The sequence below is a fragment of the Parasteatoda tepidariorum genome, chromosome 4, assembly GCF_043381705.1.
Source record: "Parasteatoda tepidariorum isolate YZ-2023 chromosome 4, CAS_Ptep_4.0, whole genome shotgun sequence".
Lineage (NCBI taxonomy): Eukaryota > Metazoa > Arthropoda > Arachnida > Araneae > Theridiidae > Parasteatoda > Parasteatoda tepidariorum.
The window spans coordinates 6,558,022-6,576,506 of record NC_092207.1 but is presented as its reverse complement, the minus strand read 5'-3'; the positions used below and the strand labels follow the sequence as shown (position 1 = coordinate 6,576,506).

The 18,485-nt window shown below is 28.4% G+C and overlaps 1 protein-coding gene across 2 annotated transcripts in view; it reads left to right on the top strand.

Moving 5' to 3' along the window:
* The window catches only part of LOC107450370 (condensin-2 complex subunit G2), a 41,007-nt gene extending 23,614 nt beyond the window's left edge, over positions 1–17,393 (top strand). For both annotated transcript variants that reach the window (XM_071179385.1, XM_016066138.3), the window contains exons 15-24: positions 2,196–2,415; positions 5,290–5,621; positions 8,126–8,203; positions 9,460–9,708; positions 11,223–11,366; positions 11,448–11,555; positions 12,931–13,092; positions 13,845–13,938; positions 15,549–15,727; positions 16,493–17,393. In XM_071179385.1, the coding sequence (XP_071035486.1) occupies positions 2,196–2,415; positions 5,290–5,621; positions 8,126–8,203; positions 9,460–9,708; positions 11,223–11,366; positions 11,448–11,555; positions 12,931–13,092; positions 13,845–13,938; positions 15,549–15,727; positions 16,493–16,900 (1,974 nt within the window). In that variant the 3' untranslated portion in view covers positions 16,901–17,393. The remainder of the gene's footprint in view (positions 1–2,195; positions 2,416–5,289; positions 5,622–8,125; positions 8,204–9,459; positions 9,709–11,222; positions 11,367–11,447; positions 11,556–12,930; positions 13,093–13,844; positions 13,939–15,548; positions 15,728–16,492) is intronic.
* Positions 17,394–18,485: the final 1,092 nt, after the last annotated feature.

Sequence of the window (18,485 nt, the reverse complement as noted above, 5' to 3'; positions counted from 1 at the left end):
TGCTTCTAACAGGAAAGTTAAATATTTGGTAACTATTTTTAATTTATTTTGTTGCAATGTAATTTTTTTTTTTTTTAAATTTTAGATTGTTACGCTATTAATATTATTTCTTAAGGATAAACAGATTGCTGCATCAAGCTTTAAATCTACTCAACTAAAAGATCCTTAGATTTTAATAGTTATTTTATTCAGTTAACATTGCAACTTAATATACTGTTTTTAATTTTTGTTCAATGTTTGGTTGCTTGAAAATTAGTCATGTTTTTTGCTAAAATGTTTAGTTACATTATGTAAAGTTAATTCCTAATAACAGGTTTGCCTGGAAATGATTTTGTTCAAGTTCATCATAAAAGTAAATATAACAAATTTGCTGGTCTTGTAGTGAAATATTAAAACAAGTTGAAATAATTTTCTCAGTGTTTTTGACAAATTTCTTTATTTAATCTTTTTTTTTTTTAATATAGATGGAAAAAAATTTCAAATCTTCATTTCTGCACTGAATTTTACAATTCAATTTCAATGAAATCATTAAAAGTGAAATGCAGATTAAAGTTATATATTTTAACTTTTCCAATCTGACTGATATTAACTTTTAACAATTTTAAAATGTTTTTTTTTTTAATTGACCCGGGTTTGCAAAAATTGCCTGGTAATTCTTTGGCAAGTAATTCTTTATATCAGTGCTCGCATTATAATAAAATTGTTTATTATTATTTTTTTTATTCAAATTTTTTTAGGAAGGTAAATAATTTACATTGTCACTGGTGGCATATATATATTCGATGATAAACAATCATGTTATTTTTAAAGTCCTTAATTTTTCAAAAAAGTACTTAATTTTTGCTTCATGGAAAGAGTGGGAACCCTAATTTTTAGAAATCAAGTTACAGCTCTTTTTTCATACACTGACAGACGAAACTGAAACCGGAAGTAAACTCCCTAAAACAAAACTATAGTGTTTTTTGGTATTCTTTGAATATTTATTTTTTTTATAAAATTATCATTTTTAAAACAAATATAATGCATTTTCAGAAATTAGGTTTTGAATAATTAATATTTTTATTGTCTTAGTTTTTTTTTTTTTTTTTGCATTTTCTGAAAAATGTTGATTTTGGGAAACTTCTTTATGCTAGCATACATTACAAAAAAAGTTTTGTGTAGAATTCTTTGAAGCTTTTTATATAGATTTAAAAAAAAAACTAATATTCAGCAATATATTTGGCTCTATTTCATTGTATAATTGAATTTTTTTTAAAATTTTAATTCAAAACATATGTAACCACTTTATTGATCTTGAAAAAAATTATTTCGATATTTATTACAAATTGTTGTAGAGCTGTAGCATGACTTGAGAAAATTGCAGTTTTTAAACTCAAGTTTGTCCTTATTTCAAAAAAAAGTTTATTAAAAAATTTTTAAATTTATATTTTAGGATCCCTGCTCATCAAAAATAAAATTAAAATTGTATCCAAGGCAGTCGTGTACCTTAAGAAGCTTTTCACAATGCAAGAATAAACGTTTTAAACAATGAAATATTTTATACGGGTAGTCTTAAGTTATTTCTATAAATAAATCACGAATGTCTTGTTATCGTGCACAATTTGAGCTGTACTTATTAAAATTTAACTTAAATATTTACTGGCTTAAGCTAATAACTAAGCTAATCTACGGCAAATTCAAATTCTTTTAATTTGTTTCAAATTTAATTTTTTTTAATTAAGTAAAATTTCATTTCTAAAAATGACGAATATTACTCAAAACCACTTAGAACCTTTTCCAAGATTCTAGAAGTGATTGCGATAATAATTTTCTTCCTAAAAACTTTTTTCGGAATTTTTCAACCTATCAGGATAATAATTTTCTTCCTAAAAACTTTTTTCGGGATTTTTCAAGGGAAAATTGGCAGCCCGAAAAAGCTTTTTGTAATATGTAACAATAACAAAAATGTTGAATATCCTCACATATCTAGAAGATTTACTGTGAATCAGCTGTTTAAAAATCTTCTCCAAAAATGATGAATGTAATTGTTGGCAACTGTGGTCACCATTTTATATCCCTCATAATTTTTTGTCTCCATTTTATTATCTGGTATGAAACTAGTAATTTATTATGCTGAAATTCCAAGAACAATAATAGTTACTTTTTTACTAAAAAAAAGTGTTTTCATAATCAAGTATTATTTTAATCCATTCCAGTACTATGACATAGTGCCTTTGAGTCACCTCTTGGCCCGTATGGAAGAAGACCCGGCCGTCTCTAAGCTCATCGTAAATTTAATTCACAACAGCTATTTTCCTAAAAATGAGCATCCTAATGTCTGGATGTGTAGATGTGCTGAGATGATTAAATCAAATCGGGAATCGTCCAGAGAATTTTTTCGCCATATTCCTCGTTACATCGGTGTTGATGCCGGAGGTAAATATTTCTTTCTTATTCCATACTGAACTTAATTTCTTTAAGAAATCAACTTGTTTTTAACAGAAGTTGCTTTTATTTTTCGATCTAAATGTAATAATATTATTTTTTTTAAAATCGAAACACTTCTCCAGACGCGCTAAAGTATCAGGTTTAAGCCGGAATTTCTAGACTTCTTATTATTTTAGTTACGTCCGAATTTAACTCAAAAATCTCCAGATTCTTTTTTTCTTTAACAAAATAATCCCATTGGAGTTCATTGCTTTTTATAAAATATCATTAAAGGAAAACATTAGAACCCTCAGTCAACGTTTTAAAACAAGTTTTAAAAATATTCTTTAAAAAAATGAGCAAGAAAAAATATTCCTCACTCAACTATCAAAAAAATTAATCAAAAGGGAACAAAAAAAGGTGGCAATTTAAAGAGTTTATTGACGGTTAAACCAAAAAACAAGAACCATGGTTCCTTGTTTTGAGCAAAACTTGAGTGATATATTTTTAGGAAAAGTAAAATTTTACACTTAAAATTCTTTTAAGGACTAAAAAAAAATTTATTAATTTAACTCCATTTAATTGCATTCTTAAGATTTGTGTCTTGTTATTAGCATTATTTATATCTATATTAAGAATTAAAAATTCCAAGAATATGTGTTATTTTAAGAAGCAATAATGAAAATTAAATTTGTATTGACATATTTTTATTTATTTTTTAAAATTTTCCTTTATAACTCTATGCTGTAGTTTTAGAAAATGTCTCCTGCTTTGGAAAGGCTGAAATCATCAGCTAACTCAGATGTTTTCATTATCTTGTTCTCACAGTTTGTCCTGATTTTTTTGATAAAAAAAAATTGTTTTTGTCCTTGTTAATTATTAGCTTTTTGTCTTGATTTTCCTAATTGTGCTCTGAAAACCCTGATTTCAGCAAATACAAATGTAGATTTTAATATCATTGATTTGTGGATTTTAAAATAGTCAAAATTTTTGTATTTTTGGTATAATTAATAATTGTAGTAAAAATTGGATAATTCTAACTTCGGGACCATCCACTTGATATATGGGCATGTAGTCTTACACACAGGATCAATTTTTTTCTAACATTATGAAAATTCAGTCATTTTATGAACATGAAATTCAATTAGCAATTTTACATGAACAAATTTTTAGGTGATAAATTGAGAGGTCGTGTGCTTATTTATTAATTTCAGCAGATGTAGTTAGAAATATTATTGATTTGTCTCTTTCAGAGTGCGTAGCATTTTTAAAAAGTGCTTAAAGGTGCTTATTTTAGATTTTCATTTTTTAAAAGAAAACAACATTCGTATGAAAACAACATTCGTTTTACACGATTCAAAATTTCGTGATTTTTGACAATTGTCAAAAACAATGCCAAAAGGTTTTTTTTTGTTTGACATGATGGTTAAAAGAAGATAAGATTGTAAATTTTCAAAAACTTTCCATCCCTGCCTAATTATGATAAAATGCTTAAAAATACTTTTTAGTGCTTAAAAGGTGCTTATTTTTGTTGAATAATTTGGGTATGCTTTGGGTCTCTGATATGATTTTAAGAATGATACATTCTAATCAATAATACAATAATTATATCATATAATTTTAATCTGGGGAATTGAAGGATTGTCCACTTTACTACTTTTGTACGAAACTGTTAAGCCGCATATTCATATGTTTTAAGTTTATTAAAACCCTACTTAAACCTTTTTCTCACATTTGGTACAAGTAATTTAGCATGCAAAAAGTTAAAATTATTTTATGGAAGCCAATCTCTAACATGATTACAAATAAATATAGTTTTTTAAAAAAATTTTAAGTAATTTGCGATGCAAAAAATGGTCTGGTTTTTTCCTTTGCCTTGTTCTTATGTTATTTACGTTTTCTGAGGATGTTTGTGGCTATCAGAAATCATTTGTGACTCAACCAAATCTAGCTATTAAAATTCTTTTGGCTGTGTAAGGCTAAAAACTTATGTTTTGTTAGAACTGATACACTCAGGGTATCTGTGCTCCTGGAAAGTCATGAATTTCAATATTGAACTAAAATTTGTCATGATATGTTATCATTTTAACTATTTTTTTTAAAAAAATCATGGAAAGTCATGGATTTAGGTCACCGAAATATCTAATTTTTAAAAGGGACCCCAATTTCATGATGTTTGAATATCTGAATTTGTAACAAAATCCCCACTCACCAGTCATATTTCATTAAAATATAAAATGTTTTTATCATGTTCTTTAAAAATTATGGTGTTTTTTCAAAAAATGAAAGAAAAAACATCATTTCTAGAGCGAAACATCAGTGATTTCAGAATTTTTGCTATTATATATTTTTATTTTATCAATTTAAAATTGTAGTTAAAGCAAGCCAGTCATTGTTTTTTTTTTTTTTTTTTTTTTTTTTTTTTTTTTTTTTTTTTTTTTTTTTTTTTTTTTNAGTATTTCTTTCCTTTCCGAAGAACAAGAAAAGTATCTTTAGAATATAATTCTGCAGGAAAAAAAATTAATTGCTTTTGTATTTTTTCAGCTATTTTATTACTTTAACTCTTCCTTTACTCTGTTTTTTAAATTTAAAATCTATAAATATGAAGATGCAGAGTACAACAGTTTTAGTTACACCCTTCATTTCAATTAATGTTATTATAATGCTTTTTTAAATTTATTGTTCTGTTTTTTTTTTTTTTTTTTTTTNTTTTTTTTTTTTTTTTTTTTTTTTTTTTTTTTTTTTTTTTTTTTTGGAGGAAATAGTAACTTTGTCAAGTCATGAAAAATTCTTGGAATTAGTCATGGAAAGTCTTTGAAAATCTAAAATGTAGCAGATACCCTTCGTTTTTATACTATCATTAATACATTGTTTTTTTTTCAGCTAAATTTATGGTACAAGTCGTCAAAGCTATTCATTTTTATGCCAAATCAAAGACGTCATCTGTGATGAATGCCTCCCAAACTTCAGCCCAACGAAAAAGTGCCTCTCAAAATTCGGCACAAAGAAAAACTGCCTCTCAAAAGAAATCAGTGCAAAAAAAGACTCAATCACAAAAGAAATCAGCATCACGGAAAAGAAATAACTCTTCATATTTGAATGAATCTGGTGATGCAGAAGCTTTGGAGTCTGCAATTGGTTTTCAAGATCCAAATATTGTGAGCGGTCTTTTAGATGCTGTCTCCGTCTTATGGCTTTCTTGTAATCTGGCTAAGGTTCGTTATATGCTTTGAATATTTATTTTTTTAATAAACCCTTTGCTCCCTGTTCACTCCTATCGCCCTCCATTGAAGTGAACTGGATTTGAATCTCCGCATTGACTGGTCGATCCGAATCCTGCACCCAGCTTGTTCTGACTATAGTGCTGACGTAAAATATCCTCAGTGGTAGGTGGACCATGGGTTACAAATCCCCTTGCTGTTGGACTAATCGGGGAAGATTTTCGTAGTTTTTCCTCTCCGTGTAATGCAAACGCCTGTTAGTTTCATCAAATTGTCCACCACGAAGGCACGATTTCTCCCAATACATGATCTAGAAGTTCCCTTGTCTTCTGTATTGGGTTCAAAACCACAAGGCTACGGAGTTGAACATTGTTAGTCGTAAACAGGAAATTGGGTTTGGATGTTCATCGATGATTATAAAATTATCACCCTTCATATTCATTATTGTTTTCCCTGAAATTGAAACAAATAAGTTTTTAAGTATAATTAATCAACAAAGAAAATTTTATCGATAGGATATATTTCTGAAGAAAAAAACATTTTGGTAATGAAAAAATGTATTATTCAACTTAAATAAAGAAAAATAATTATATTTTTAGTTTATGAGGGGCTCCGGAATTTTTCTGATGGAAAAACATTTTCGTGAAGAAGAGAAAAAAAATCTTGTAAACTCAGATATTTTAAATGTTTGAGGCTGTTTTGAATTATTTTCAGTGGTAGTGAACTAAAGCATAATTTTTTGAGAAACAAATTTTTTTTTTTTAATTTATTAAAAAAGAGCATTTGTCTATATGTCTGTATATCAGGGTTGCCACTTGACTGGGAGAATAGGGAAAGCCTGGAAAATACAGGGAATTTAAAAATCACCTAAAATAATAGGGAATTTAATTTTTTTTTTTTTCCTTTACAAACTGGAAATTTTGTTTCTTATTTTCTTCTTTTAAAAAATGGTTACCACTCAATGCGTAATCTATCGGATATTTAAGGATGATATTCTAACTATACTAAACTATTTCATTTACTGTAGCATAATAAGGACAGGGTGCGTAGCGTTTGTAAAAAGTACTTAAAGGTGCTTTTTTGGGGATTTCGTTTTTAAAAGCTTTTAAAGGTGCTTTTTTCAGCTGGCGTTTTTAAAAAGTGCTTTTTTTCACGAATAAATTTTTTTTTCCTTCAGTGATATCTGGTAGATCCCATGCATTTTACGAAAAATGGGGTGTTTGCTACGTAATTATTCACGCGGACTTCGTGTAGTACCCACGTTATGACTTGCGCATGCGCGCACACTTGAAACCGAAACCCGAGTGCTCCAATTCGGATAGAGAATATTAGATCCTTATGAAATCTTTTTCTTTTTAATTTTATTCTTGCTTATTTTATTTTACTTCTAACACTTTTTTGACGTAGGGGGTAAGGGTACTTTTGTTCTGAGTTCATGATCAAGTTGAATTCACTCGGTGATGTGGGAAAGTACTGATAGTTTCGATTTACAACCGTTTCTTTTTGGGTTTTTTTTAACGCTAAAACTGTTTATAAAAAGTTTTTGTTTTTCAATAATATCATTGATTGAATATGAATTTTTTGAGTGCTTGAAAATTTTTGTGAAGTGCTTGAAAAGTTTTTAAAAAGTGCTTATTTTTGATTTAAAGATTTGGCTACGCACCCTGAAGTATGTTCAGCTGTTCCCTTTTCTTTCTTTTTTTTCTCTAAGTTTTTCCAGCAATTAAAACTAGTATAGTTAGCTAATATAGCTCACACAAGAGGACAGTAATTATGTTTCCTCTCAACATATTGTGTATAATATGCACAGGGAATTTTTTTTCAAGATTTGAGTGACAACCCTGTATATCAGGATTCCCACAATCCTTAAAAGTACTTAAAAACTGCTTAATTTTTATTTTGGAAAATTAAACTTAACTTAATTTTGGTACAAGGTTTTTAAAAGTCCTTAATTTTTCTGCATCACTATTACCTGACAGGAACAATTTTTTCAGTCTTACAGAAATATTTTTTAAAAAAGTCATTCTTTTATCTCCTAGAATGAGACCATGCATTGAGGGTAGAGCATTTTAGAGAGACTAACTGTTTGGCATAACTTAATATTTAGCATGATTTGCCCACAACTGAATATGTGATGCGTGCCTAACAACGAAATATAAACCCTTTTGCAGAATCGTTTTAATTTTTGTCATTTTGCACATTTCCTTGTCATAAGTCAGTATGTACTTGTTGAATTACAAATATGTGTGATTTAACCTCTTTAGGCCCAAGGTATTCATGTTAATTTCAATAAGGTAAAAAGAGTTCTATATTAACTGCCAATTGCTTGTTCCTCCACCTTGTTTTACTAAATTTAAAATTTCTCATGAATCAGCACTTTCCTTTCCTCCTCAATTCACTGTTCCTTTCCTCCTCAATTCACTGTTTCACTTTAAATATGAAAAATTTGTGCAATATTTTTTTCTTCATATGATGCTTAACTTTTTTTTAATTAATAGCCAGAGAATAAAAATCAACTGAAGATGGTAGTTGGGAACCTTGCTAAATGGATGGAAGATCTTGTGATTCATTATAAGGTAAGAAAATTACATTTTAATACTCTTTTCTTTTTTATTTCTTCAGAACGGAAGACTTGTACCTTGATCGTGTGTAAATATTTACTAGCAGATAAATTTTGCATTAAGTATATTTAATTGATACCTTAACAGGTAAATTAAATAAAATGAGTGACAAATGAATTTTCAAAATAACTTTTATCATCTGGCTAAAAAATATAAAACAGCATATGACCTTTAAAATTAAAATATAATAAATATTCCAAAATTCCAATTTATTTTTGATCAAATATATTTATGCTTACTTTATTACACCTAAAAAAAAAAAGATAAGACACACCACTTTCTTTAAAATTTTCCAAACTCCTCCACTCCTAAACAAAATATGTTTCCTATTTGTTTTTTTTTTAGTTGTGACAAAAGTAAGAATTATTTTCTTCCTTTTTGTCCACTTCAAAAACACAAGGAAAAATATTTTAATATTGATCAAGTCTTGATAGATATTTGTTTGAAAAATCGTAACCCAAATAGTCGTAAACCTAAAATTGGGTTGGCAATTCAACTATAGTTATTAAATAAAATAGTTTAAGTAATTATAAATAGTGGTTTAAAAAATCTTCATTAGATTAAGATTTATATACATATTTTTTACTTTGCTTAATTTAAGTGCTTATATTATATCCAATTTGAATTCCTCTTTTCGACTTACATCAGTGTTTCCCTAACTTATCATTTGTGTACCCTTTCTAAATTTTTCGCAATACTGTGTACCTGTAATAAAAATAAAAAAATGAATGAGTTTTTTAAAAAATATGTTTATTTTTCTTTTTTGGTACAAAGTTTTATTAATAAGTTTATTTGCATCAGTAAGAAAGATGATATTGTTTTTGTTGTGATAACAAAAAAATTATACAAAAGTAAAAAATCCTAACTGGCTGTTAACTCTGCAAAAAATAGCCAATAGAAAAATACGACATCATAAATTTTCATGGCTAGCTTTGTTTTTAAATAAAAGTTTTTGAAATTTTCATTTGTTGCAAGATATTTCGCATAAGAACGTGCATCCCCGCTAAACTGTTCCCGTACCCCTGGAGGTACGCGAACCTCACTTTGGGTGACTTACATGATTATGCATAATGTATCCGAACTTTACTCATAGCCTAAAAAATGTTGCTAGTAAAATTTCCGCTATTTTATTTCTGCAATGGTGGTAGGTATGTGCCTGTATAACAAAGGTAATAAGCTTACGTTAAGTTAATATCATTGCTTATTTTTAGGACACTCCTGTTTGTTCATCTGTCTTTTATTTGGCCAGCCTCATGCCTCCTGAAAATGTTCCCAGCCTTGTGGAATTTTGTCATGAACAGCTGAGAGCAGCCAGCTCTAATGGGTTAGAGGAAGATTATTTTACGCTTTTGCAGTGCTTGTGTAACCAAAGAGAAGGTGGCACCCTTTTAGCTACATTAAAGGAATTGATTGAAGTTGAGTTTCAAAAGACTATCATTCAAGCACCCACTCCTAAACGAGTAAGTTTTTTTAAAAATGTAAAATTCCCAGGTTTTTATGACTTCGGACCCAAAACAGTTTACAAAATTACCAGTCCAATTATTACACAACCCCCACACCTCATAGCTGCCAAAACCCATGCCGACCAAATTTAATCCATGCTTGGAACTAATTTGTTTTCCTGCTTTCGCAGTAGAGTGAAAATTTTGAGGTTCTTGGTTGTTGAGTTCGAAGTAGTTTTATTTCGGCTGCTGATATTTGATGCAGGGTTTTCCTCCTCTGTGCTACGTGTGTTGAATTTGTACATCTGTACATTATAGTTCTCTCGACACTGCTAATTCTTATTTTTGTGCTTTCCTGTGTTTGCTCGTGCACATATTTGTATTTTGTTTACTTGTGTCTTTTTCATGTGGTGCATTGTAAGATTGTATGCACTGTGTATTTTAACGATGGAAGTCAATCGGGTAGACGAACACAAAGTGCGTACGATATTAAAAAAGATAAATTCAAGTTTGAGTGGTTTAATAAAACTGTCAAAGTGACTAAAGACTAAAACTGTTAGTAACAAACTATCAGAAGATATTGAGGTTAAAGTTAACGACTGTTTTAATTTAAAATGATTGGTTTAAAACTAATTTAAAATGATGATTATTAAGCCTTACTATGCTGTAATGTATGTTCTAATGTATGTAAATTCTAACAATTATTTGTTATCATTTGCTTTTATTCTTAAGAAAATGGTGATTTAAAGTTACAAAAAAGAATTTCAAATTACACATGGTGCTTAACGTTTTTGATAAGTGCTTAAAGGTGCTTATTTTCGATATTTATTTTTTAAAAGCCCTTAAGGGTGCTTTTTTCATTGGGTATTTTTTAAAAGTGCTTAATTTTTCCTTTTCGAAAAAGAGATTTTATTTCTTTATCATGTCTGTTTTTACTGCGTATTATGCAAAAGCGTGGTTTTCACATTGTTCTATTCAACCTCATTCACAATTCATTCAACCACAATCCGTTTTGCCACGCTGTCAGTTCGTAACATATGATAGCGCCAATCATTTTACATGTTTAATGAAATGCTTGCGAGTCTGCGTGCGTGTCTACTGAGCTGGGCTTGGTGAGATTATTGCACTCTCGTTTGCAACTCGACTGCATTTTGCAAGTCATTCACCATTTCATGCTTCATTTTCCACCCTCTGAAATTGAACTAAAAAAATTTTCGATCATTTTTTAATGGCTAATATAATCAATGAAAGAGTTCGTAGTCAAAAGCTAGTTATTTTATCATGATTGTGTAAAGTCTTTGAAAAAAAAAATTTGCATTTTGTTAATGTATATGGTGCTTAAAAATATTTTTAAGTGCTTAAAAAGTATTTAAAAGGTGCTTATTTTTTTTTTGAAAGATTTGGCTTACAGTAACAAAATCAGTAATTTAGAAACAAAATTAATGATTGTATTATATTTTGTAATTACTTTAAGAAAGCTCTCTCAAATAAAATGAAAACAATAATATATGAATCATGCCTTTTCTTTGCAGAGGAAAAAATCAAATAATACTTCATCCATACTTGGACTTGAATTGGTCAACGAAATATTGAACACTAGAGCCTGTCAGAAAATTATTTTGGCTCAGCATAGTGAAGAATTAAAGTCATTCTTAGAATTATTCAATCATTTGAAAGTAAGTCTTGTTTTTTATTTTTTATTATTTATGCTAAACATGAAACAACTATTTTGTTAAATATGATGCTTATTTTTTCAGGTAAAAATAGAGGCTTTGTTAACTGCAGAAATAAGTGAGCAAGAAGCAGATTTCGTCCTTAGTTTACTTTTAGCTTTGTCCAAAATTTCTATGCTTCTACAAAGCGAGGTAGGAATTGCTTGTCTTATCAAACATATCTAACTTTTTTGTTTCTATTGATATTAGGCAAATTCTATCAAAAATATGATAGAAATTTAATATTTGATAATTCTTTAAAAAATAATTTTGAATTTAAACAGAATATATTGGTTTCATAATTAAATATTTAAAATATAATTATGTAATATCCTTAACTATAGTTGTAAGCTTAAACTTTAATAAAAATATATGTTTTTAATTTCAAAATTTTAAGTACAATTTTTTAAACACATAATAATTATTGTTAAGTTATTCAAATCTTTCATAAAAATTGCCCTCATCTTTAATAAAACAGATTTGGAAATGAGATTCAGACAGACTTATCAGTGTTACTCAGGAGTATGCCCAGGGTATTACTGTTTGGCGGTAGTTTCATAATGAAAAGGCAAGTTCTCATGCAAACCCCGATCTCATTGCAATCTATGGAAAAGGAGATATTTTCTGCCAGCTGTCTTTTGCGAAAATGTAGATTGTGTTTGGTCAGATAGTGCAACGTGGTAAGCCCCTAATCGGGCACTTACTCACACCATATGAAAGCAAACTTTTTTTTTTTCTGTATTATTATTATTATTAAACGACGAGGCTCTCCCTCTATGAACTTTACAAGAAGTTTAAATTTGAACATTATCTTAAACACTATTGTAAATTTATTCTAACAGACCTTTATTTCTTATGAACCATTTTTTTCTCCGTGAAACTTTTTTCTGTATGACCTTGTTGAAAATGTTCTCATAAATAACTTTTTGTACTAGTACTGTTAAATGCATGTTTTATTAAATTCAAGTTGAAAATTAACTATGGACAATGTTTTTATATGGATTTTGAAATTTACATGCAATTTTTAGCTCAAAGTTTTACAATAGCAAAATTGTTTTTGAATGTATGGGGGAAAATATATAGAAATTTACCAGTCATAAAAGATTTCATTTGTAGTGGCAATTTTTGAAAATATTTTCTTACTTCACCATATTTTTGTGTTGATTTTTTAATTTTCTCAAATTATGTCTAAATTTTCATAAAATATCTTTAAAAAAAACCTAGACAGACCCCTGTTACTGAAAAGAACAGAATTACTAAAAAAGATATTTTCTTCTTAGTCTCTGATTTAATTATTTGATTTAGTAGCATACTGATAAATTTTAAAACATATTAAGGCCTTCTCATAGCTTGTTTGAATCTATTTTTGTTCACAGAAATTAATGTTTGTTGAAAGAATTACTTTTCTGCACCTTTTTTAGAATAGTGTATCTTTCTTACATGCTTAATTATTAATGAAATAATTTACAAATAGTTTGAGTTCTGCATTGTACATCTTATTAATTAATTCAATACTTGTTATTTAAAGAATTTCAATGGTGTCAAATTCATGGAGGATATTGTAATCTGGGTTCAGAATAAGCTGTGTAAACAAGTGTGGCCACAGACTGATAATTCCAGGAGAAGCAGCATGGTTAAAAAGGTTGTGTGTTCTTCCCAAGTTAAGAAGCTTGTTGCAAACATAAGCAGAGTAAGTATAGATTTTTTCCCCCTGATTTTTATGGAATTTCAAATTTGGATGCAATTAGCAAAATTATCTTTTTTTATATAGGGAAAAATATACAGAAATTTACCTGTCATAAATTATTTTTATTTCAATTGAAATTTTTTTCTTAATCTAATTTAATTTTTCTTCATTTTCTAATTTAATTTTTAATTGTCACAAATTATGTCTAAATTTTCACAAAATAGGTACCTCTAAGAAAAAAAACAGACAGACCCTTGAATTTATATTCATTCATGGTTGCCATTCCATGGGGAAAACCTGGAAAATACAGGGAATTTAAAAATCCCCTATAATAATAGGAAATTTTTTTTTCTTTACTAACTGGGAGAATACAAGTAATTTTGTTTATTATTTTCGTCTTTTATAAAATGGCAACCACTTAATGCCTAATCCATGGGATATTTAAGGATGAATATTCCAGCTATACTAAACTATTTCATTTTTTAAAGCATTATTTAAGTTTGTGCAGCTGTTCCTTTTTTTCTCTTAAGTTTTTCCAGCAATTAAAACTAGTATAGTCAGCCTAATGTGGCACATACAAGAGCACAATAATTGTGTTTCCGCTTAAAATATTGTGTATAATATGTAGTACAGGGAAAACAGAGAATTTTTTTTCTTCCAGATTTGAGTGGCAACCCTGGCATTTTGTTTCTTAATCTTGTTTGAAAAATATTGATTGTATAAAAGCATTAACTTTCTTTAAACATTACTTTCAGGAAATAATCCTCATTTTGGCAGATGTCATATACCTAGGGTATTTTAATGAAAAGTGTAGATTTATAAAGTTTGGAGTTCAACTTCTAAATTTAGGTATGGTATGAACAGTATTATTGTATGTCAGTTTGTGAATTTTCTGGTGAATTATAGTTTCAGCTACATAATCGTAACTCTCTGAGTAGTTTTTTCTCCTCTGTGTGTGTTATAAAAATCACCATTATCAGTAAACAGTTCATTCATATTATACCCAAAGAATTGTAACTGTTTAAATATCCATTTGTCCTTTTCTTTAATCTGTTTGAATAATGTATCAAATTAAATTTTAACCAATAATTTGAAAAATGTTCTTTGTCAACAATTCCAGTTATTCTATTTTTTATATTTTTAAGCGCCTACTTTTAAAAATTAAGCTCTCTATTAATATTAAATTCAAAGCTGTTGGTAGTTGCGGGGAGAGCAGCGATAAGGAATAACGGGAATTTAATGATTCTGGAAATTCTAGGGGGAAATCAGCAAATTTCTCAGAAATCTTATTAAGACAGAGAAAACTTTTAAAACAAGGATTCGCTGATTGCTCTAGTTCACGCATGGCACTTCTTTTAGAATGATGCAGACAAGTTTTCTCTTTTCTTCTCACAAGTAGCTGTAGTAAGGTTCTGATAGTTTTTTGGCCTTCTCTTCAATTTTTCAAGGACTTAAGCATTTAAGACATTATTACGACATGGGAAATTCAAAGTTACGCTATCACTTTTTGAAGCTTTCGATTCATGACGATTCTACCATAATTTGATATTGTTTGATTATAGTTTAATAGACATTGCTTATAATTTCAATATTCATTTCAATTTATCAGGCATTGTATATAATTTCTGATAATTCTTTCAAGTAGTTTTTTAAATTTCAATTTGTATGATGTTATTACGATGTTTAAATTTATGTTGCCACTTTTTGTTGTGTTTGATTCATATTGATTTCTTCATGAAATCACGTCGTTGAATTATTATTTTCCAGCTGTTTATCATTTTTAAGCTCTTTCTGCAAATGTACAAATTTTGAAGCCAAGTTGTCATTTTTTGAACAATTCGACTTGCCACAATTCCTATGTAAATTAGCAAAATTTTGGCAATTTCCATTTGTTTTTTCTAATATTCTTTATGTGTTGTTGTTATTACAACAAACGTGCAAGCGCCAAAAGGTTAACTATGCATTCACAAAATTCAGCTGGTGTGTTAATGAATATTTCAATTCTTTTCCACCAGATAATAGGATCCATTTCAAAATAATTTTAAGGATAAAGCTCACACTCAATTTCAAAAAGAAAATAATAATAATAATTTATTATTATTTTCTTTTAAACCAAAAGATGCATGTTTTTTTCAGCATGCATCTTTTGAAAAAATAGTCGTTGGCAACGATCAGTAGTTATGAATAATGCCAAATAAGGCCCAAATTTTCCGGGTAAAAAAAACTTCTGAGCACTTTCTGTATATTTACATTTGAAAGTGATTATCTCGCATTTTTTGCTTTACCTTATAATTATTTTACTGCTTCGAAATAAACTGTTCCTATCCACATTACCGAAAGTTTTCCCATTACCAAATAAATATTCGACATTTAAATAACTGAACTGTCTTTTAAATTCAATTGAGTTCGTAGAATTGACTTTTTTAAAAAAAGTATGATTTTTGTTTTTTAAATCCTAGATTTGGGAGCTTCCATTCTACTTCCCCTTAGTAAAATGTTTCTGAGGCATGTATGGTCTGGAGTTTACCTTTATTGCACAGAAAAAAAAGAAACAGCACTCCAAATTACCCCAGATTGCATCAATAAAATCAATGAGTTTAGTTCCAGCCAAGAGATCATTTCAAGAATACCCAACTCAGTAAGTGCATCGTTATTTTTATAATTTAATTTCATAGATACACTCAGCAATTTTGCCCTATTGTTTTATGGCTATTATTTTGCATTTAAAATTGCCAAAAATAGAATCTTTCATGAACAAATGTGTCAAAAATAAAATTTTAACACTTAATTTTATGTCTTGATTTGATTTTTAATAATTTATTCTGAAGGTAATTAAAGTTCAAAAGCAAAATGGAATTTTAACAATAAAGTTATTTCAAAACAATTTTTTTTTTTATTCAAGCATTATCTTATACTTATAATTAACAAACTAAAAACTCAAAGCATTTCAAGGTACCTTAGAATTGAACCAATTTCTAATTAAGTTCAGGTAAAAGGGTACTTTGGTGATTTAGAACTAAGGCCAAAAAATCTCTAATATGAACTTCAATTAACAAACCTGTCCTCCTGAAACAAGACATCAAGTATTACTTTTAAATAATTTTCTTTGCTGGGAGAATAGCTCTCAATGATATCTCGTGCTTTTGTATTTGGCTTAACAGACAAGTACAAATATTGAAATTTATCTTCCCTTAAGACTTCATCATTGGGAACTGGAAAAAACTGTCCCCAAAATGCTATCCAAATTTTAACTTCGTTCTTTTAAATAAATAAACAGTTATTTTTTGAAGAAATTTATGTTTGTGAGTGTGTGTAACTGGTGTCATATATTTTGAAAAAAAATGTTTTAATGTTATATATATTTCAATCATCACTTTCAGAATACTTTTTTTATATTTATTAGGCTTTGAAAGAAATACAGCTGAATATGAATGAATCCATTAAACTTTTAAAAAAGTGCAACCGTTCTTATTCACGTCTCAGTTTTGCTGTGCCTTCATTAAAAGTAGAATCCGAAAAACCTATGAAGAATGAACCCACAGAAAATAATGTACTAAATAATCCACATAATATTTCTGTGCCTTTATTGGATGTTAGTTCTGGGAAATCTAAAGACAGGAAATCGACCTATACAAGAAAATCTAAACGCCTGAGTTTTGCCGTGCCTTTATCAGCTGCAGAACCTGACGCGTCTTCGAGCAACGGAAATTATATGCAAATAAATTCTGCCGTGCCTTTATTGAATTCAAACTCTGAACAGTCTTCAGATAAAGAGCAAGATGAAAACTGTGAACCTTTTATACCTTCATAAACTGATTGCTGTTTATAATGATTTTAACTTGAACATAGCAAAATTTAAATCATTTTTATATAAATGTGAATCAGTATTTGTCTCATACTTTTCTACATTCACTTCAAGCCTTAAAGATGCACTTACTGTTTTTTTTTTTTTTTAAATATGGTTAATGAAGGAATTATTTATTTCTATTACTTCTAAACTATCAGACAGGTGCAGTGCTAAACATTTTATATCAGAATGCAAAGTCCGACAGCGTAACAGTTCGCAATGTGACAATCTTAGTTAAGTGGTTAAAAAAATGTTAAGTAGAATTTTCAGATCACTGAAACTTCTAGATTTAAACTCATTCATTTATAAAAGCTTGTGAGGTTTATATTGCCAATAAACCTTCAAAAAATATTCAGGATCTTTCCTGATCGAACTCAAACAACATGAATATTCTGAAATTCAACCTTCATAGTACCTTATGAAGGTTGAATGAGATGATTTTCTTAAGAAAAGAAAATGGCTTTTTGGTGTTTCTATATATTCTAAACCTGATTTTCATACTTGCTTAGCATGTACTAGGTTCTCCAATTATGATCTGCTCTAGTTATTTCCCAACATTTAATTCAGATTTTTGGTTATAGTTACCAAAAAATTTCCGGAATGTTGTGGCTTAACTGAACCCCTCGTTTTCATATGTTTAGGGAGTTAGTAAATAAGATGATTTAATATTTTAATTTATACAGATAGAAATTGTACATGGTTGGAATTACACATGATGGTAATTGTTATTTACTGGAATTTGAAGACCTTAAAAACAGATTAAAGTAATTAAAAGCATCCAGATATTTAAAAGTTAAAATTTGTCATGAAAACAAAAGTTATTTGTAAGATTCATCTTATTTCTTGAACATCTAAACTATTATAATTGTTTACTAAAATATGTAATCTGCGAAAGTATCACGTAACGAATTAGCAGGATCTTGCTTGTTATAGTCGCACATCAAAGGCTAACTATGTACAAAAGATCACAAAAACTTATCCAAACTTCAACTAAAAAATTTATCTCACTAGTTCAGACAACCAAGACCAAAACCCAAAGATTGGAAATATAAAAGCAAATCGAATCAACTTGGCAGAAGTGTAAAAGATACAGTGTGTGGTGGGTGTCGCTGTATATAATTATAGTTAGTTGATTTTTTGTTCCAAGTAAAAATATTTATTTAAGACGGAATTTGTAGATAAAATTTTAAAACAGTAGGATGTTTTAATCAATATTGAATGTCTTCTAGCTTTTTATGAATTATTTGTGTTAATTTTACCAATAAAAACCATTTCATTTAAAATATTACATTGTAGTTATGCCAAGTGATAAATTTAAAGTTTGTTAAATTCTCGCAACCCTTACTAGGGAAATGTGCATTTGTAAAATTCCTATTAAAAGAAATGTAAGTTTAAATTAAAGAACCTGGTAAAAACTTTGGATAGGGTAAAAATTTTCTGCTATAGGGGTTAAGTGTGCTCCATTAAAATTTCAGTTCCTTTACTTTTAAAATAACAAAACTTTCCAGCTCTTGTATATTCGTGGTGCAACTGTTAGACTGTCCGCCTA